This window comes from Cimex lectularius, unplaced genomic scaffold (assembly GCF_000648675.2).
Source record: "Cimex lectularius strain Harlan isolate CLEC.00 unplaced genomic scaffold, Clec_2.1 scaffold66, whole genome shotgun sequence".
Taxonomy (NCBI): domain Eukaryota; kingdom Metazoa; phylum Arthropoda; class Insecta; order Hemiptera; family Cimicidae; genus Cimex; species Cimex lectularius.
Window position 1 is genome coordinate 240,857 of NW_019392701.1, and position 21,862 is coordinate 262,718.

The 21,862-nt window shown below is 34.5% G+C and overlaps 1 protein-coding gene across 5 annotated transcripts in view; it reads right to left on the minus strand.

The window, feature by feature from the left end:
* Window positions 1–21,862, minus strand: part of LOC106668912 — a gene marked incomplete in the record, with an annotated part of 294,536 nt that overhangs the window by 22,058 nt on the left and 250,616 nt on the right. For all 5 annotated transcript variants that reach the window (XM_014398097.2, XM_014398098.2, XM_014398095.2 and 2 more), the window contains 4 exon segments: window positions 1,249–1,532; window positions 3,699–4,178; window positions 5,980–6,118; window positions 9,445–9,602. In XM_014398097.2, the coding sequence (XP_014253583.2) occupies window positions 1,249–1,532; window positions 3,699–4,178; window positions 5,980–6,118; window positions 9,445–9,602 (1,061 nt within the window).

Below are 21,862 nucleotides of genomic sequence, written 5' to 3' on the forward strand. Positions count from 1 at the left end.
CATTCTGTATATGCAGGATTTAATCTTTATGTCGTCATAAGTGAGAAAAATCCTCCAGTTTTAATATATTTACGGACGTCAAATGGGTCCCATATTGAATAGTTTAAATTATTCTAAAACTTTGTAAAGATTCCTGTAGTTTTTCGGAAAAAATCACATGCATTTTATTGAGAAGTAAACATATTGAGAAAACTTTTTAATTTTTTTAAAAATTTGAATGCAGGGTTTTTGGAAGCGAAAAAAATATCAGCTTGGTTACTTTCTAAAAAATTTAACTTATTTTGCTAAGTCGCTCTGTCATAAATTTTGTGTTATTGTAATAGCTTATTCAGTGATGATCCTAGGGCCCCCATTGGGAAAAACCACCGGACTTTCGATGTTATTATATACCACTCTACTTGGTTTTTGTATTTAGGATGAGACAATAACATGGAGAATCGTTTTAAATGAGATTTAACATATGAAAAATTACAAAAACCAAAACACTTATGAAACAATCAACTCAGATTCGGTTTAAACACAGTTCAAAGAAAGGTTTAGAGAAAATATTAATTTTATGGCAAACAAAAATAGTCATTTTTTTGGGCTGGATCAACCGGGGGCATTTTTGTTGATTCAATCAGATGGAAAGCGCGTTTGGCCGAGCGTTATCTTGCTCCTAGATTTTTGATAATTTCGCTTACATTTTTCCTACTTGCGCCCAGTATAATTCAGTGTTCAAAAATATCCATCATAAATGAACTCTTGATGAATTAGGAAAGGATTAGGATTAGGATTAGACTTAGGTTGGGTTATTAATAGACTTCGGGTTAGGATTTGGGTTATGATTAGACTTAGGTTAGGTAAGATAGCGTTACGTTTATGATTAGATGTTAGGCTATAATTAGACTTAGTTTAGGTTAGAGTTATTATTGGACATGTTATGCAAGACAGAGTTCAGGTTATGATTAGACTTGGGTTAGAGTGGGTTACGAACGGGTTCGTGACCCAGCTAGGATAGGCAAACCAAATTACACGTTCATCACCCAGCAGACAAGACGGATAAATCTCAGACCCTATTCTTATTGTCATATTCAAATAAAAGTTACTTCTTACTTCGTCCTACGTATATCCCATCAAATTTCACAACGTACGCAAAAAAAAAAAGAGTTATAACGGATATATAATATAACTCGTTATATTAGGCTAGAGTTAAAAGTACGACAGTCATTAAATGCCGAAAATTTTACTTTGTTTGTAGTCACATACTCAGCGTTTGTTTCAGGAGTCGGCAGGTCTCCAATCGTTGTGAGCGTAAGAGTGGACCAGTACAACGATGCGAGGTACTTTCTGCTGAGGGTGGCGTATTCGCCAGGCCTGTACGGATAGACCCAATCGCCTTGGAACCCTTCGGCTTCGGAGAGAAGGTAGTAGAAACATCCGAACCAATGAGCGAGGATGAGAAGGATGTGGATTAGGTTCACAACACGTAGCACGTTGGGATAAACAGTCCTTGCTTCGACGATATAATAATAATGATATACACGATGAACCTGCAACAATAAATTAAAATTTTCCTCCTTATAACAATAAAACAACATGTTCTTTTTTAAAAAATTAAAAAAAATTCATATAATTTAATGTTCGTTTCTCTCCACCCCTTGGTAGTATAGAACGTTATACAAGAAAATTGAAGTTAAATAGAGCCTTGGGCATTATAAGCTACCAATTATAGCCTTGAAACAACTACTAACTAATAATAGGCTACTAACAAACCTACCGCCTGATGGAAGCTGTAATCAAGGGATTCAAAAAAATAAAGATCACATATTACAACAAGCCTTTGACTAACTGTGACACGGAGAGTTGCTTCATAAATTAATATTTAGAATAATCATACAATAATTATTACAAATAATTATTATTACAAATATACAGTAATTAAATACTAATATCCTTCCTTGACTAAATGAGGCAATCCGGAAAATGCTCAACTACGGTGAAGATGCGTTTTCTGGGTATGAAAATAAAGAAGGGTCAGTTCCACAATACATATTTTAAATCGCAGTGGGTAAAATTACATGTGCCCTCGTCTAGTGAAAAAAGTCATCCCTGGAAGATGGAAACATTTGAAAATAAAGAAGGTTAAATTAAAGTTAAAAAACATTTGCAATTAAAAAAGGATTAATTTAAAGTTAAAAGTGGTTAATTTGGGATTAATAAGGGTTTATTTGAATTAAAAATGCAAATTTACAATTAAAAGGATTAATGTTAAATTAAACATGGTATATTCAACGTTAAAACTTGGTTACTTTGCAATTAAAAAAGAATTAATTTGAAATGAAAAATGGGTTAATTCGGATTAAAAAGGGGTTAATTTGATGTTAGAAGGGTTACTTTGCAATTAAAATTGGTTATTTAAAATTAAAAGGGTTTTAAATTAAAAAGGGTAAATTCAAAGTTATAAATGGGTTAATTTGGGATTAAAAAAGGGTTAATTTGGTTTTAAAAAGAGGTTAATATGAGATTAAAAAGAGTTAATTTGATATTAAAAAGGTTAATTTGAAATTAAAAAGAATAAATTTAAAGTTGGAAATGTGTTAATTTAGGAATAAATAGTGTTAATTTGATGATAAACAGGGTTTATTTCCAACTAAAAAGCGTTAATTTGAAATTTAAAAGGGTTACTTTGAAGTTAAAAGGGTTAAAAGGGTTAAAAGGGAGGTTAAATTTGTCCGAAAAACTCTTTACAACACTTGCCGTACGAAATGCTGAGTGAAACAAGGCTGAAACACAAGGCAGAAAACATGATTTCTTGGATGGATATTCCTGCTTCATCTTCAAATTTTCAGAATCAGTAATGGAAGACAAAAGGAAGGAAATACGTGGATTTTTTAAAGTCTATTACGATAATAGATTTGAAATTATCCAAATAAATTATACTTTATTTAACTTTTTGTTCTCGAAGATTGTGCATCCTTTCGATGAGTGAATAATAAATTTAAGCAATAAAAGCCTCTATTGGCCATACTCGGTTGACACATGGGCACCTGCTTTTGGGCCAAAGGCGCAGGTGCCCCTTATGCAGAGAAAGGTTGCTCGTTGTGTCCCACATAATAGAGGCGTGTCATGCCTTGGCTCCATACAGAGAGCGTGTAGGCATGCCGCCGGATTTAAGAAGAGTCCTCGAGCACGGTAGCGAGTTTCAGAGTCCCCTGTTCCGCTTTTTAGGGGAAATTGGGTTTTTTTATTGTATATAGTATGTCTTATGTGTTATGTGTCTATATGTTTTGTCTGTGTGCATGTATTTATTAGCGTGAATGGCGAGGGGTGAGGGTGAATATAACGTCATCATCGCCCCTCGGACGATAAAAGCGAGTGAGTGTGTTTTCGGGGTCGATGGCGGAATATTTATAAAAGTACCCCATCGACCCCAATCTAGTTTAGTTTAAGTGTAGGTCGGTGGAGGAATATCAAGTACTTACTCCACCGACCAAACGGAATGAGTGTACTGTATAGATGTATTTAAGTGTATGAATGTTGTGTTTGAACGGGTAAAGAATATAGAATATAGACTTAGCGGGGGGCTGAAATGACCTAGATGTCGGAAGCCCCAGCAAAAAAAAAAAAATAAATAAATAAAAATAAAAGCCTCTCTGTTTTAAAAACGAAATTTTAATTAAAACCAAGATAATCTCAATAATAAAAGTGTTACCTACCTTAAAAAATCTAGGAAAACGTAAAAGCGGTTTGATGCCCAAATTCAATTGGAGCAGATCAAGAGGAAAGACTGTTATCAAGTCGAGAAGGAAGGAATTGGATTCCATGTAGTGACCGGCCAATTTCTTGGTGTCATAGACCATAAGACCCTGTTCCAGATACCCTGTCCTAAACTGGACGACGATATCCAAAATGAACACTATATCGGTAAAAATGTCGCACGTCATCCAAAATCGGTTGTGTCTGTCCTGCAGCTCCGGGAAGCTATGCCTTGCTATCAGGATCCAGAAGTTGTACAGGACGCAGACGGTTATTAGTAACAGCCAGTAGTAGAAGAAACGACCGTCTGGATTGATGACGGTGGCAGGAGGCCTCTTTCGTCTTTTTTTCTTCTTCCGGCTCTTTTTTTCGCCTGTGATCGTGCCGTTCGACGTGATCTCGCTGTCCCCTTCTTCGTCGTCTCCAGTATCTAATGTCCCCTGAAAAACAGACTCGCTGAGAACTGGAAAAAAGAAGAAAATAGGAGGAATATCACTGTAAGGTTAGATCGAATAGTTTATTATGCGGGATGTTTAATTTATATTTAAAAAATGTATTGGGCAAAGAGGTAAAACGGTGCAACTCCACCACGGCCCGGCGGGCATCGCGTCCACAATTTCCTTTCGACCTACGGACAAATCATGTGCATGTAATGATAATGTGATTTTATACAATACGCGTATACAATACGTATTAGGTAACAAACGCGAGGTCAGGCCGAAATATGTCTTTTAGCTCCTGTAACGGAGTAATATTATTAAACATTTTCATTTTGATGGCGCCTCCTTACATTTTCGATCAATGTAGCAACATATGCACTAAACTTACAGATAACGAAAAAAAAGTTACCAGTGGTTTTCTTTACTAATAAAAGAACACTAAAAGTGCATAAACCACTTCCGCTAAGTGCCCTTCTATAATGAAGTCTAGACGTCATCTTGAGCCAATGTCTTTCTTGGTATTGTATTATCAACTAAATAAAATCACACAAAGAGCGATGTAAACGCATTTCGGAGAAAATGAGATCTGTGAGAGATGAATCCAAAGTAATCCCTTAGACCCATGATAACCTCGGTGGGTGAAAGACAGCTGAGAACGTCAAGATCCTACTGGTTCCTGCTGGTAGCATGGCTGGTACTTAAGGAACATGTACGATTTCCTGGAGGTCCTCCTGAATCTACCACCATGGTTATCTACCTAGCACTGAAATTCAAAGACTAATCTGGACAGCCTTTCAATCCAGTGCCTACCGCAACAAAGACAGGCACAACAACTTAGGGAGGAACTTCAGGCAGACAAGGTTCTGGGGTTGCCTGTTGATGTTGCTCCAGGACTGAGCCAGTATCTGGCATCTATAAAAATAAACCAAGGAATCGACTCCTTATAAGCCTTGGTAAATATTCCACTATGTTTCAGGTGGAGACTGAGGCTGAATAATGATTCAACCAGATAGAAAAGCTGGGTGGTGCCAACGAAAGAATAGCCAAGTACAACAGCAAGAAAATAAAGGCAAACAGGTAATTAACTACCTTATCAGTAGTAAAGTTCCGAGTTGGGATTTGAATCAAGGCTATGTAAGACATTAGGGAAAATAACAAAATCACCAGGACACATAGAGCAGAGGGTGAAGAAGAGAGGTCGATAAATTGGTCAAGGGACGATCGATGAGGACAACTGAACCTTTTTGCGGTATACGGAATTGGCAAAGAAAGGAGATCTATCAGTAGGAGGTGTTAGGATTGGAAATATATATTGTAGTAGGAGTGCTGCTTGGACACTGTTGACCCCCGGAGGCATGTGGACTGGGATGCTGATCCTGCAGAAACAAGCCTGTGCAGATGCACGATGAAGAAAGAACAACTAAAAACAACGGAATGTCCTCGGATGGTGCAAACATTGAGATTTCTGAAAAAGCCAAGGTCTAAGGGAAACAGCAAAGCTGTCTGATCTTATAACAAACCTTAAGATTAACGAAGAGCTCTAGCTATATTGGAAATTGCACAATAGACTAATATTGGCCATGTTGTCCGTAGTCGAAAAGAGGGCGACTCTTTTAACCTTAACTTACCCTTAAACTATGGTTTCTTTTTTGGGAATAATTGCGACCATAAAATAAATGTTTAGTAATCGGAAAATATTATATCAAAAAGCCTGAAATAATGTATAAATAATTGTAGTTCTTCGATATATTGTTCAAAAATATTTTCACCAGGTTCAAGCGGTAGTAAACTGATTGAGTACCTGCGGTTCTGGAATTTGTCGTGTAGAAAACCGTTTAAGAAAAGAATCTTCTCTTTTTAGTTGTGCTTTGTTCTTCTGTATCGCACCAGAAAGTTGGACGGTCGTCCTCAGTTTCATCCACCGTTGGTTACTTCTTGTGCTGGAACAAAAGGAACGAAATTCGGAAAATGTAATTTATTTATTATCTATTTATTCCATATGTGATTTCAACGATTATTTCCCGCCCCGCTAATTTTAACAATTACTACTTTAAACTTGACAATTTTTCGCAACAATTGAATATTTCTGTCTTCAAATTAACCCTTTTTAATTTCAAATTAACCTTTTTTAACGTCAATTCAACCCCTTTTAATGTCAAATTAACCATTTTTAAACTTAAATTAACCCTTTATAGCTTCAAATTAACATGTTTCAATTTTAAATACACCTATTTTAATGTCAAATTAAAAACTAATAAACTATTAAATGTAATATTTAGTTAAGGATTAATTGTATTTTATTTTTATTTTTTTCCGTGCCGACCTTAAATTTAAGTCAAATGTATATCGACCTCAGACGGACGCTGATACATAAGTTTACTTTAATTATATATTACGTAATGTTTATAACCTTTTTGCAATAAAGTATATATTATTATTATTATTAATCAATTAGACCACTAAACATAAATGGATTAATGATTATTAATTTCAAATTACCCCTTTTAAACATCAAATCAACCCTTTTTAATCCCAAATTAACCATTTTTAGCTTCAAATTAACCCTTTCAACTGCAAATTAACCTTTTTAAATAAACTTTTAATTTCAAATTCACTTTTTTAAATTTCAAATTCCCATTTTTAACTTCAAATTACACCTTTTTAACTTTCAATTGACCTTTATTAGTTTCAAATTAATCTTTTTTAAATTTCACGTTAACATATCCTTTAAAGAATCACAAAAAGTGCATGTGAAGTAAAATTTCTGTATATTTGAGATTTATGTTGCCCTTTTTCGCACCAAATTAACTTTTTGATTTCAAAGAAATTCTTTTTTTCTTCAAATTAACCCTTTTAATCGTAAAATAACTGTTTTTAAACTTCAATTTAAGTAAAAGGTCAAATGTAATAAACGTAAAATATAAATGGTTTAGCAATGCAATAGACTGTAGGATTAACAACGAAGACAAAGAAAAAATTTGAAAAATTGTCGAAAATTAAACTTACCCTCCTTCATCGTCACATTCCTTCATCCACGGGGAATTCAGGGGCACCAGGAATGTTATAAATTACTGAAATAAAATCCGGATGGAAAACTCTTACTTCGTGTGGTGGAAAGAGCTTACCGACAAATCTTCGACAATCCACGATGACGAAGAAAAACACACAGTAAGCAATGATCGGTCGAATAAGTGTAACGATAATTTAAGTGTTTAATTACATTTTAAATTATATAAGCAGTGGAAAAAACAAAACAACAACCAACTTAATCGTTCGAAGTCGCAAGCCAACCTGACGCGATCCGACCGGCCACCGGCTCCATCCAAAGGTGACGTAAATAATAAGTAACTAAAAGTAAAATTCTGTATATTTGCGATTTTTTTTTCCAAATAGAAAATGTTTACGCTTATGATATAAAATTAAATACAGAAATAACGTATTCGTCTTTTATTTTGAGAATTTTTGAAATTATAAAATAAGTTCTTATGTAAAACTTATATTACTTGAAAATTAATTAAAATTAAAAGTATATAAAATTAAATATAAAAAGAAATTGTTCTTCTTATAAAACAGAATTTTTTAAAATATAAATCAATTGGTCAACAAAACGATTATGTAATTTTATATAAATTCAAGTTCAAATTTTAATTATAAATTATTCTCATCTGGTATTTTAAATAAGAACCAATTTTATATTAAAAAAAAAAAATTTCAAACTAAAAGAAGTATCCTTTGTTTAAACGTTTAATTTTACATCATTTTTTATTTTAATTATTAATTAATGAATTAATAATTAAGCCTGTATGACCATCTGTATTCAGAATTATTCTATATTTAAAAAAAATACTAATACATTTTTTTAATTTAAAATGTTTATATGTATTTTATATATTCTTAGATACATTTCATACGATTTTCTTAATTTTTAATTTGAACTTAAAAAGTGTCATTTGAATGTTAAAAACGGTTAATATGAATTTAAAAATGATTAATTGAAAGTTAAAAACGGTTAATCTGAAAATAAAAATGATTAATTGAAAGTTAAAAACGGTTAATCTGAAAATAAAAATGATTAATTGAAAGTTAAAAACCGTTAATATGAAATTAAAAATGATTAATTGAAAGTTAAAAACGGTTAATCTGAAAATAAAAATGATCAATTGAAAGTTAAAAAACGGTTAATATGAAAATAAAAATGATTAATTGAAAGTTAAAAACGGTTAATATGAAATTAAAAAATGATTAATTGAAAGTTAAAAACGGTTAATCTGAAAATAAAAATGATTAATTGAAAGTTAAAAACGTTAATATGAAAATAAAAATGATTAATTGAAAGTTAAAAACGGTTAATATGAAATTAAAAAATGATTAATTGAAAGTTAAAAACCGTTAATATGAAATTAAAAATGATTAATTCGAAGTTAACTTGGAGTCTTAGACGGCGGATTGCTATGCTAAACCCGCCCGACCGATCTGTCACGCGGGGTTGAATCTATTCGAAGCGCCTTGAGAAGTAAAAAATTACACTTTGGGATTTTCTTCTTTGGACGAGAGCCAACAAAACTAATTAAATTATTTAATTAATAAGTAAATTAGTAAAATTCAAGGAAAACTACGAGTCCAAATTCGAAAAAATTGCAGGTAGGGGGCATGCATAAAATCCGTAATTTTTTATTTAGTACTAAAAGGCATCTATACTAATACTCCCATTTTTCCAACGCACATTGAATAAATTGATATACAAATATGTACCTCATAATATGTGATCAAATTGATGGAGGCAATAACAAACACGGCATATGTGGGCGTTTTATTGTCAATGAAGTGCAAAGTTTGATTTTTTCCGTAAAGCGATGAGAACGTAAGCGACGATATTTTCTTCCGAGGAAGACAGAGCACCGTATCATTCCAGTGTTTCTCTTCCTCCGCTCCTGAAATCGACATTTCCTAATCGATGGATAGGACGATGGATGGATCAATGGGCGCTCTTCCATCAGATTTATCAACACATTTTTTTCTCGGGTTTGTTCAGATGTTTGTTACACGTCCGGATGTTTGATAGGAAAGCGTAAAAGCACTCAAAGGAAATAATCAACATACAAATTACTCATTAGATTAAAACTAGAAAAAGTGTTGTTTGTTTTTAAGTTTGCTTAATATTTTGTTTTGCTGCGAAGAGCACTGGCCTATTTTGTTCATTTAAAAAGAATTGAATTCATTTTATATTGATTATAGTTTAGCTTTTTTGCCTCATCCAAGAGTTTACCGGTTGGGAGGTGAGGCGGCCCTCGCGGCTTTTCTCGTCGGGTGATTTTCGGTTGCAATCGGTACGGCGTGAGTGTCTGCGCTGCTTCCTGTGCCGCTCGGGCCTCCTCCGTTTCCACTGCCGCTGCTTCTCCTCGGTCTGATCATCCCGGCATCACCCTGCAATCAGAAAGAAACTTGTCGTTTATTCGGGCTCTCAGTTGAGAAGATAGCTACCTTAGATAGCTCATATCTGAGCAATGAGGAATAAATTGTGATCCACCGTTGCCGATAAAATTCTTGCGACAAAATTTTGGCTTCTACAAAACTGTTAATTTTTCCCTTTAAGTAAAAGTGGGCCATGGGTCTAAACCAGTAATCGTCTGTCGAAGGAAGGTTTGGACTGTATGATGATAGAGGCTTTCGAACTTTTTTTTTTTTTTTTGGTCAGACGGTAAGCTTGTGCCCGAATGTTATGTAATTTTTTCACCATGCTAGGTAGAAAAAGTTAAACACGTGTCCAAGCGTTTTTTGTGAATGTGCCCTAGGATCATATCTACGAAAATTACCTTTGTATTTTATTTTGTGTGGTATTTAGTGACCGTTAATTAATGATTATTTAGAGATCGTGAGATGCGGTCTGGTGTGATGTAGGTTTAGAAAAACATTTTTAATAGTGCCAACGATTTGATTTTTATTAAGATTGTTTAAATTAATCATGTGAATTTAATGTTTAAATCTTACATGTATTTGTATAATTTAAACAATGTTTATAAATCCCAGGCCTTAAGATGATCTCAATAAAGATTGAAACGTTGGCACTATAAAAAAATGTTTTTCTAAACCTACATCACACCAGACCGCATCTCACGATCTCTAAATAATATGTATTTATTGTGAATGTATTCCAATGTTATTATGTATAAGTCGATTTGTTTTTTTTATCTAGAATAAAAACTAATGTGCAGAATTGTATTAACCCTACATGGCCTAATGATGTATTAGAGCAAGAAGAAGTTCAGTAATGTTGTAAAAAGATTAGCGGGAAATCCCATGAGTTTAGTGATAGACAGTTTAGATTGGCACCAAATAAATCAGTGTTGCCAATAAAACAGAGCAGGAACAACACTGTTCCCGCCCTAAAATCACGGGTTTTCCTGCTAGCTTTCAACAAAATTGCTGAAGTTGCTATTGCTTTGATGCACCTTTGGGCAAATAAAGGTTAAATTAGAACACGGATGTGAAAAGTTTTATGTTCGGAAAATACAACAGTTTATAAAAGTTGGTGGAATGAAGAGTCATTTTGGAAATATTCTAGACATTTTAGCGCCAAAACAATCAGTTTTGCCAATATACGGTTTGAAACACTGAAAGAAAAACGCTGCCTCCGCCAAAAACTCATTACGCAAGCTTTAGCAAATTTGCTAAACTTGGTGTTGCTCTGAAGTAACATTGCTCAAGAAACGTTAAATGGTAATAAATATATAAAAAGTTACAAAAGACGCTTCCAGTAACGTAGGCAAAAAAAAAAAAAAAGTTTTGAATTGAAAAAATTCTATTTAGATTCATGTTAAGCACCGTTTAAAACCCTTAAATACGAATTTTTATGGCATACAAAAATTAGATATTTTTTAGATGGATAATTTTTTTTTGGTGTGCTATTGTTTCACTTAAAAATTCATAACCCCTCTGGATCATAGCGAAATTCAACGCCATGATAACCTAGACAAACTGAATTGAACTACAATTAACAACCATTAACTTTTTTTCATCTCAACTAAAAACCTTAATTAAGTGTAATGATTTAATTGGTCAAGCGGACCACGAAATTAGTGAATTTAATGAATTAAAATGAAGTACACTTCACTAAAGCTCTCCGTGGCCATTTCATTTGTCGTCGAGAATCCAATCCGATTACACGACATTTGAAAAATGGCAAAAAGGAGGGAAAATTCAAAAGGTGGGGTTGAGATGGGAAGTTAGTGTCCGAGTGGATCGAGGTCACGATAGCTCAAGTGGTAGAGCAGCGGCGTATCTAGCCGAAGGTCGTGGGTTCGAATCCCTCTCGTGCCATTAACTTTTTTTCATCTCAACTAAAAGCCTTAATTAATTGTCATGTATTAATTCGTCAAGCGGACCACGAAAGTAGTGAAATAATTAACAACATTTATTATTTGAAACAAGTAATATACTGTCGAAGAAAGGTGTGTGATATATAGTGAATGGGTGTGGCATTTCTAACTTTTCCTTGGTCAGACAACAAGGCTTTTTTGCCAATCTTACCTAGGATCATAACTACAAAAGCTACCTTATACCAGCTATCGAGAAAAAAAACTGTGAGAGTGCAATTTAGCAAATAGGTAAAAATATTTTTTTTTATCATAAAACAAAGTTAATTTTTTGTTTTGGCACCCACTAAAAACCTTAACATCAGATTGTATGAAATTTGAAATTCGTACAAACAAAAAATTACCCCTGACTGATCTGCCGATTTTTTTGTCTGGAATCAAAAATCGTATTAAGAGCTTCATACAGTGCATAATATGATTCCGTATTGCTTTTTTAAAATAATTTTTTTGGCCCACTTTACTGAAAGCGTAGCTATTTGTAACTTTGTATAAACATATTTACGATTTCGTTTTATTCAATCTTGCATATTATTTTCTTATCCTAGTTAAAAAATAAAAATCAATAGATATAGATATTTATTGCTGCTTTACAATGGCAGAAAATCATGTTTTTAAAAAATATGGAAATTACTTTTCGTTTCTTCGTGTTCTTGCTTGAAGTAAATTTGGCAAAACTTTTTTTTATAGAAAAAGTCAATTCAGATTCGTATTAAGCACCGTTTTAAACCTTTTAATTCGAATTTTTATGGTAAACAAGAAATATAAATTTTTAGGCTGGATCCCGGGTATATTTTTTTTCTCCGGTGTTCAGTTAAAAATCCATAACTCCTCTGGATTTTTTTAAATTTAATTTTATGGCAAATGCTTGAAAGCTAGCTTATTCTCCCTTAAGCTTATTGTAACATTGTTTTTATTTTCTGTTATTATGAGAGAAAAAAATTCGGATGAAATCAACAAAAACACTCTAAACGTTTTATATTATTTGCGGATGCGACGTGTCGACCATTACTGTTTATAGGCATCTAACTCCTTGTAAAGGTCCCGCAGTTATTTGTAGGACAGAAAATGTCCAATTTCTTCCCTTAAATTTTCTATTCAGGCTTTTTTTTGAGGCGGGTGAAAAACAAATATCAACTTAGTTTCTCTTTAAAAAAAATAACCTTGAACCTAACTCTCCCCGACCCAACGCTTTCACAAATTGTGCATATCAATGCTAGCTATTGTTAATCATAAGTTAGCTTATGTAATTATGATTAACTTTGGTTTTTCAATATAACTTTTGATATATCTCATTTCCATTTCAATTCCTATGGCCTTAAGGTCCATTTTACATGTTAAGAGGAGATAAATGGTATGTTAGCATATCTGGATGTATTATTAATTCGTTGTTGTAAACAAACCGTCTTCCTGAGACGGAATTTTAAGTTTTAATCTCAGCATTCAATTAGAACCGTAATTAATGTAGCACAAAATTTATTAAAACATACATTCTAACTTACAATTAACTTTAATGAATATTTTAAACAACTTGTAACTCAAAGCCAAAGAAATATTGTTAAAGATCGGAATCCTAGAGTTTTAGAAAGGTTGATAGCATATAAAGTCAATAATTATATATCTACAGAACCTGATAAGAATGTATCCAACATCATAGCTGTAATAAATTATTTAAAAGAGTTATACACGTTGATAATTAAACAAATTAGCTGTGTTATTTAGAAGAAGAATACAAAAATTAGGCATAACTATAGTTTTTAAGTATAAAAATAGCCTATACAAAAGGTGTACTCAAAATTAGAAGAGAACATCAATTGAAATGCTGTTATGTTCACTGTCGCGTTCCTGTCTGTGTAGTGATGGCAGGCGCCGAAGAGTCTACCGAGAACAGAGGATGCGTGCAATGCCCCAGGTCTTGCTCCCTTCAGTGCAGTTTGGAGGAGGCGGTGAAACGGTCTGGGCTGGGATTTATATTGGAAGACGAACTGGACTCCGTATTGTTGACGGCAACCGTTTTATCGAAAAAAATTATCGAAGAATACATCCCTCAAACCGGGGATCTCATTGGCAGGGATTTTCGGTTTCTGGATGACAATGCAAACATGGGCAATCTGCCCCTTCCCCCCACTGTCTTCAAACCTCAATCCTATTGGATATGTGGGATGCGTTGCGTCGAGAAGACCTTTCGATCTCCATCCGCAGCCAGTTGACCTGCCAAAACTAAGTGCAGCGTTGCAACATCTATGGAGTGAATTTCTTATGATAATAGTGACAACCTTATGAACAGTATGTCTAACAGATGCACAGAGGTTTTAGCTAATAGAGGACATTGTACGCGGTGTTAATTGTTTAAAAAAATTGTCGTGTACAATAAATAAAATTATGGAATTAAAACCTTTTGTTTTGTTAGTTTTCAAAATCCCTTAATTAAATTTGGCTTCAATAAAAGACATAATAATTTCTAATAAATTTTAATGCAATTTATAATAAAAATAAAATAACAATGCTAGGGAAAATAAATACTACAAAATTGGCAATATCCCTATTCATTTTTGAGCAGTTTATGTGAAAGCTCTCTATCGACCCTCATTTAGATTAGATTATCAATATTGTGTGTACATAAATGGAGGAATATGAAATATTCCACCGACTATTTAGAATAATGCAGTTCGCAGGTGTGAATGTATTTATTTGTGCGATTGTATTATAATTTTTTGATAATGTCCATCCATAATAAGTTGTTTTGTAAGAAATAAATTGTCTTTTCCACAATAGGAGTTTATTTCGTCAGACGCGTTTCTGTCTAATATACACCATCTTCACTCAATGAATAACAAAAGTGGTACAAATTATATACAGGTGATTACATAACTAAATGTGATGTAAGATATAAAGAATATACCGACATATGATAGTAATACTTAGAAGTGTTTTAAATTTACATACCTTTTTTTAATAGTTTGACGATTTGTTACATAGTTGTAACTTTAATAGTGGATACCTGGATGACTGTGGATGTGGCGAGTAATCTGTCAAGAATGGGCTTGGAATGCAACCTTTTTGGGGGGAAATCAATACGGAAATTAAGTTTGGAAGGGAGAGTAGAAAAATGAAAGTTTTTGAACAGCTAAGACATCGATTTCGGTGTCGGAATTGTAGGATCTAAAACTTAGCAGTCTATTGTTTGATATATTGACAAATAGGTCACGGAGCGAAGATTTGGGAAATTGTGTTTGTTAATTTAGTACAGAATCTGGGTTTTGTTCAATTGCTTTTTCAATTTCCAGTGTTTGGTAATATTTGGTGATTTTGGAGCATTGTATGTTGTGTAGAATTTTAATAACTGATGTGTAATCAAACGTTTGGGCGTTCTTGGATGCGTTGTCTGAATTTTCTGTTAGTGCGGCCGATGTAAACTGCTTTTCATGAACATGTTAATTGATATATTCCACTTCTGTTCATATGGTTTGTTTTTAAAATTGTTTCCATTGTAAAACGCAATGGGTCGCGTACTGTGTAGAATATTTTGTATTTGTTCTGAAATGTGTCTAGGTGTGGAAGTGTTATGTATCTTTTCGGGGAGTCGGTATAGGAAAAATTAGTTTTCTGGCCATGATAGATTCTTTCCGTGAAATTAAGTTGTTTATTAGGTGGTTGTCGTATCCGTTGTTTTTGTCGATTGACTTGATGGTATTGATTTCTTGTTTACGATTAGTCCAGTCGAGCGGGACTCTGTAAAGCTATATATTGTGGAAGTTTGTTGCCAGTTTGTTGAGGTGTTGGATGGAAAGATTGTGCGTGTATTACGGTGTCCGTGTGGGTTGGTTTTCTAAATATGTTGAAATTTAATTTATTAATAGATCTAGTTATTTTTAGATCAAGAAAATTGAAGAATTGTTCTATGTCGGTTTCAATTGTGAACTGGATATGTGTGTTAATTTTGTTTAGGTGTTGGAGAAAAAGAGATAATTGGCGGCGGGTACCGGTCAACAAACAAACGATGTCGTCAACGCACCTACGGTAGAATTTTAGGTCTCTTGTCAAAGAGTTTCTTTTAGAAATTGTCCATAAAACACACTTTATAAAGAACCAACTAAGACCCCTGGCATATGGCCGACCCATTTATTTTTTCCCCTTCGTATGATGAATGTGTACGATGAATAAACATTTTCTGTATATCTCTATTAAAATAAACCGAATCCCAACGTTAAAGGAATAAAAGATTCTGGCTCCTATCATTTACATGCGGCGTGCAATTCTTACGGTCTATTTTCTCCCACTGCTGCGCAACAGTTACATTTAACTTCAAGTTTTTCATATAATAATAACTGCGAACCCGAAAAATACACACAATTTATATACAGTTATTAATAAACAGGTTTTAAACATATAATACTATTTATTTTAGACCAAATAATAATCTATTATATATATATATATTCAATTTTTAATTTTTTTTTTTGGTTGGGACTAATATGTTGGCAGTGTATGAAAGACAAATTAGTTTGTATCACATTACTTTTATAAATTATGACACTTTGGACCACGCTCGCTGCACCATATTCTCCTGAGATGCTGGTGGCGGGCTGTTGCTGCAGGACGTCTCAAAAGGGCATACGATGTGAGGCCAAGTTGTGTTCATAAAGGCCTTGCCAAAACATCTTGTACTTCATTTAGCATTTGGCGGGCACTATGGTAAGGGTTCCGTCTTGCAACAGTGACGATATTTCTGTCCTCCCTTAATGTCGAGATCCACTACCAGGCCTCCTATTGGCACTTCCAGTCTCTCGGAATATGGCCAAAACCCTCGAGACGGCGCCCTGAGAGAGGCCAACTGGCTCTGCGATATCCACTTCCGGGTGACCTGGATTACTCATTCTCACACAATATTGCCAACTTCTGGTTCAAGATTATGTCTTTTCATGGTTAAAGAGAACACACCTGGATTAAAATGGAAAAAAGACAATAAAAGGTGTTTGTTTACAAAATGAGTAATATTAGTAAATCTATTTTCTATTCGTAAGTAAATCCGCTATTAAAAATGAGGATTAGCATTTGTCTGTTTTTGGTTTGATTTTTCTATTTTCTTTTATCCAACTAACAAGAATATATCGGCTAATTTAATTAAAATTAATAGAATAACAATAAGTTACAAATATCCGTATTCATTTTTCAGCAGTTCATGTTCCACCATCGACCCTAAAAACACCCCTGCTGATGTGACGTTGCATTTCAATATCAGCCCTCACCACCCACACGCACACCAACAAAACCATCACATACTCTCATCATATACGCAGATCATATACAATTTAAAAAAACTCTACGTTGATTAAAAAGCGGAACAGGGGACCCAGAAAGTAGCTACTGTGACAGGTTCTTAAATCAGGCGGGGGAAATCTCAACGCTGTCTGTAAGAAGCAAAGCATGACAATCATCTATTATGTGGGACATCAAGCAACCATTCTGTGCATGAGAGACACGGGCTTTGGCCCAGGAGCAGTTGCCTTCGTGTCAACCGCATATGACCGATTCTTAATCGGGTAAGGACAATTCCTCGTTTCCGGCTCATGTTCTCGGAGGGCCGTCTTCAGGTCGTGCTCTTGACACGCCACAGACAAATAAGTTAACACTTTTTAATGAAAAAAAGTTTTAAACGTTTAAAGTCAGGCATTTTAGGGCAAAAAACATTCATTTTGGGTTTGATCCTGGGGCAATTTTTTTCTAAATTTTATTCAAATTCAATGTTATGGCACACGATTGAAAACTGGATTATTCTACTTTAAAGCGGTTTCAATATTGTTTAGATTTTATATCATCGTAAGTGAGAAAATAAGAATGAAATCGACAAAAACATTAATACTTTTTATTTTATTTCTCCAGTTCTAATTTATTTAAGAAAGCGACGGTTGAGCTAGTATGTGCAGTCCATCAGTTTCTAAACCTCTGAAAAGTGTCCGGAAGATCGGTGCAGTCGTTTCAAAATTATGGCCATTTTTGTGATTTTCGAAACAATCGGAAGCCTTTGGGGGCGAAAAGTTTGAGGAAAATATTTTTTGATTTTCTCACAAATTTGTATTCTGTTATTCTTCTTCCACTCTGTTTCTAGATTAAAAAAAAGTCGAATTTACTTCGCTAATTCATTAGATTTCGTGGTCCGATTGAACAAATAACATCTTCTAATTAATTAATCTTTATGTAAGGTATCAGTTGAGATAAAAAAGTCAGTGTCACGAGCGGGATTCGAACCCACGACCTTCGGCTAAATACGCCGCTGCTCTACCACTTCCACCATTTTCCTATATTTGAAAAATGGCAAAACGGAGGGGAAATCGAAAGGTGGGTTGAGATGGGAAGTTGGCGTCCGAGTGGATCGAAGTCACGATAGCTCAAGCGGTAGAGCAACGGCGTTTTTAGTCGAGGGTCGTGGGTTCGAATCCCGCTCGTGACACTGACTTTTTTATCTCAACCAATACCTTACGTAAAGATTACTTCGCTAAGTCGCTCGATCACTACATTAAAATTGTACAATGTCAGCAAAGAATAGCATGTGCATTGTTCATATTAAAATAAATAATTTGCAAAAGCGAAGTACAGCAAATCACAAGAAAAATGTGAAATCTGAGTTAAGCTAAATTACAAAGCCGCTCAAAGTAATAAAAAATATCAAGACCGTGCAATTTGTCTTTTCGGTAGAGGAAAAAAATCTAAATTGTCATAATTTTTAACTTAATTTAGTTGAAAGGACGACGAATGGTTGAGAATGGGACTAGATTTCTCTCTATTAAATCTCGTCACGTTTTAACAACTTCAAATCCGTTAACCGTTAGCATTTAAGAGCTTTACCTGGTGGAACAAAAACGGCAAACACAATGTTCAAAGTTCTTCAATTCTACTCCTATTGCCTCTGGTCAGATTTGTTTTTACAAAATCATCTTTTTTATTTCAGAATACTGTGATGGCTTTTAGACCTGATCACCTGGAGAACGTTTTACTCGTTTGGACGATTTTCATTAACCGAGACATTCGGAAAAGCCCCCTGACGAAATAATTCTTTGCATTTTTGCTTATGTGTAGCAAAACTTAAAAATAAGTAAAAAATATCATTTCTTTTAAAAATCCACTTTAACCAAAACTAGTTATCTGCCCAATGAACCGTTTCCAACACGGAAATGTTAAATTGAAAATTTGAATTTTAATCAACTTAGACTGGTTAAAAGACGTCACGTGAACAAAGTGTCCTCGCGTGACTAAGACAACATTAGAACAGTGTAAGTGGGAAGGAAAAATCAGGGAAATGAGGATTGGACATCGTCTTACTCCTAACAGACTACAATATTCCCCCTCACATTCCTTTTCCCACTCTTTCCCTATGCCACTCATTTTCCACTTACCATAATCATCTCACTTCTTAAAGGTTAAACACCTCAAGTTCAGATCTGTAACAGAATTTCTTATCATTGATGGTCTGAAGATAGTAGAGCTGGGATCACTAGTATATCGTTAATGCCTGCATCATCTTTGTTCTAGTTACACTCCTCTCTATAATCAAATTCATTAACATAAATTATATCGTAGATGATGGGGTTTGGTCTGCGAGTTGGCGAAGTCATGTTGAACTGGCGCACGGGCACTACTGGGTCTGTCTTCACTCGCGGGTTCTTTGTTTGAGTTATTCAAACGCGTTTCGGCATTACGCCATCTTCAGTGAAAAACTGTCTGTCATGTAGTCTAAGTAGGGTTTGTATAGTATTTCGTCCGTCGCTTGTCGCTGGGGGCGTTGCGTTAGGGGGCGTGGTCTCCGTGCTCGTTGGTCGGTCTTGGTGGCGGTTATTTCCATTGCCAGTTATTATTTGTGCGTTGTCGGTTTTTTGTTTTTTCCTGGTGTTGGTTGCGATGTTTTGTTCTTCTGAACGTTTTCGTTTTTTGTTATGGAGTGTTTTTAGTGGTGTGAAGGTGGTGTGTGATTGTGAGTTTGTTTGTGCGTTTTCCGTCTTTAAGTGTTATTTGTTTGTACACCTCGAGGTTCTCCAGTATGTTTAGTTTTCGTCCTTTTTGTGCGTTGTGTATTAATGTCATGCTTTTTCTATTGTGTTTGGTTCGTGGTTGTAGTGTATTAAGTGTGTGGCGTAATTTGATTTTCCGTCATTGTCTCTGAAGGATCTAAGATGTTCTTTGAATCGATCTCTTAGTTTCCTTCCAGTCTGTCCGATGTAAGTGTATCCGCATTGACATGTGATGCTATAAACACCGTTGCTGTCTAGCGGGTTAGTTGTGTCTATATTTCTTTTTAGTAGTTTACCTGAGTTATTGTTGGTCCTTAGTGCTGTTTTCAGTCCGAGTTTGTCGAACAGATTTGTTAGTTTGTAGGTTTCTTTTCCTGTGTATGTGAATGTTGTCCATTTGTTGTTGATTTGTGTTTCGTTGTTTTGTTTTGTTTTTTAGAAGTTTCTGTATGGTGGTTGTTTTGTAACCGTTTTTTATTGCAATGTTTGTTATTGTTTGCAGTTCTTTGTTGTAGATTTCGGTGTTGAGTGGGATTGTTTTTAGTCTGTGTATCATGTGTCGCAGTGCTGAAGGTTTGTGTTGGTGTGGGTGGTGAATTGTGATTATGTTGTCTGTTGCAGTGGGTTTTCTGAATATTTTGAAGTCGATTTTGTTATTGGTTCTGGTGAGTGTTAAGTCCAAGAAGTTGATGCTGTTGTTTTCGGTTTCTATAGTGAATGTAATGTTTTTGTTCATTGTGTTGAGATCTCTGAGTGTGTTTTCTGGGGAAGAGTTGTTTGTGATGGCTAGTATGTCGTCGACGTATCTAAATAGATGGAGAATTCCGTTTTTCGCCATTATTTCTGGGAAGTGATTTTCTTCGAGGTTTTGGAGAAATACTTCTGCGAGAATGGCCGATGTTGGGTTTCCCATCCCTAGACCGTTTTTTGGGGTGTATATGTCATTGTTGAATTTGAAGTAGTTTTGCTCCGAGGTTAGTCTAGTGAGTTGTGTAAGTTGTGTCCCGTATTCTTTGTCGCAGTTTTTGTGTAGAGTGCTTGTTAGTATACCTATGGTCTCTTTGATTGGAATGGATGGGTACAGGTTTGTTATGTCAAAGGAGACTAGTTTGGCAGTTGTGGGTATTGTTAAGTTGTTTAGTTTTTCTACTAGGTCTAATGTGTTTTTGATGGAGAATGTGTTTTGACAATGGAAATAACCGCCACCAAGACCGAACAACGAGCACGGAGACCACGCCCCCTAACGCAACGCCCCCAGCGACAAGCGACGGACGAAATACTATACAAACCCTACTTAGACTACATGACAGACAGTTTTTCACTGAAGATGGCGTAATGCCGAAACGCGTTTTAATAACTCAAACAAAAAACCCGCGAATGAAGACAGACCCAGTAGTGCCCGTGTGCCAGTTCAAAATAAATTATATCGCCCCGTATTAACCATTTTTAACTTCCGATTAATCCTTTTTAACTTCAAATTAATGATTCCTGGTCCCTGGCAAAATTGAGAACGAAAGGGCAGACGGCTGGTAGTCTCGGAATGGGCTTCAGTGTCGTCCCTTTGGTCAGCTCGTTTGGGAAGAACGAATGGAGTGTCCGCACAGGAAAGGAGTTCCTTGTAATAAAAAAATGTAAAAAATGAGAATCCTTTTTCAGAACTCCCCAAAAAGGAGAAATATTTCTAACCGGGCTGCTTATTGGCCAACGCAGTCTTACACAAAGTGTACTCTTCCAAAATACCATCAGACCCATGTGTTCCATAATTTAACCCAATGGCTTATTTCCTTCGAATTACCCTTATTAATTTGAAATGAACGCTTTGTCTCACCAAATTGACCCTTTTCAATTTCAAATGAACTATTTTTAACTTCAAATAAACCATTTTTCATTTCATAATGACCCTTTTTTTTATCTCAAATCAACCCTTTCTAGTTTCAAATTAACCTTTTTTTAACTTCGAATTAACCCACTTTAGCAACATTTTTAATACCAAATAAGGTTAAAAAGGTTTATTTGACGCGAAAAAGAGTTAAATTGAAATGAAAAAGGGCTATTAGAAATTAAAAAAGATTAATTTAAGTTAAAAAGGGTTAATTTGAGATTGGAAAGAGTTGATTTGATGTGAAAAAGGATTACATTCAAATAAAAAAGGACTGATTACTGCAAATTAACCTTACTGTAAATTAAAAAAAAGTTAAATTAACTTTAAAAAGGGGCAAATTTTAAATTAAAATATTAATGTACGGTTAAAAGGGTTAATATGAGAGGTTAAAAATGGTTGATTTGGTGCAAAAAAGGGTTAAATTAA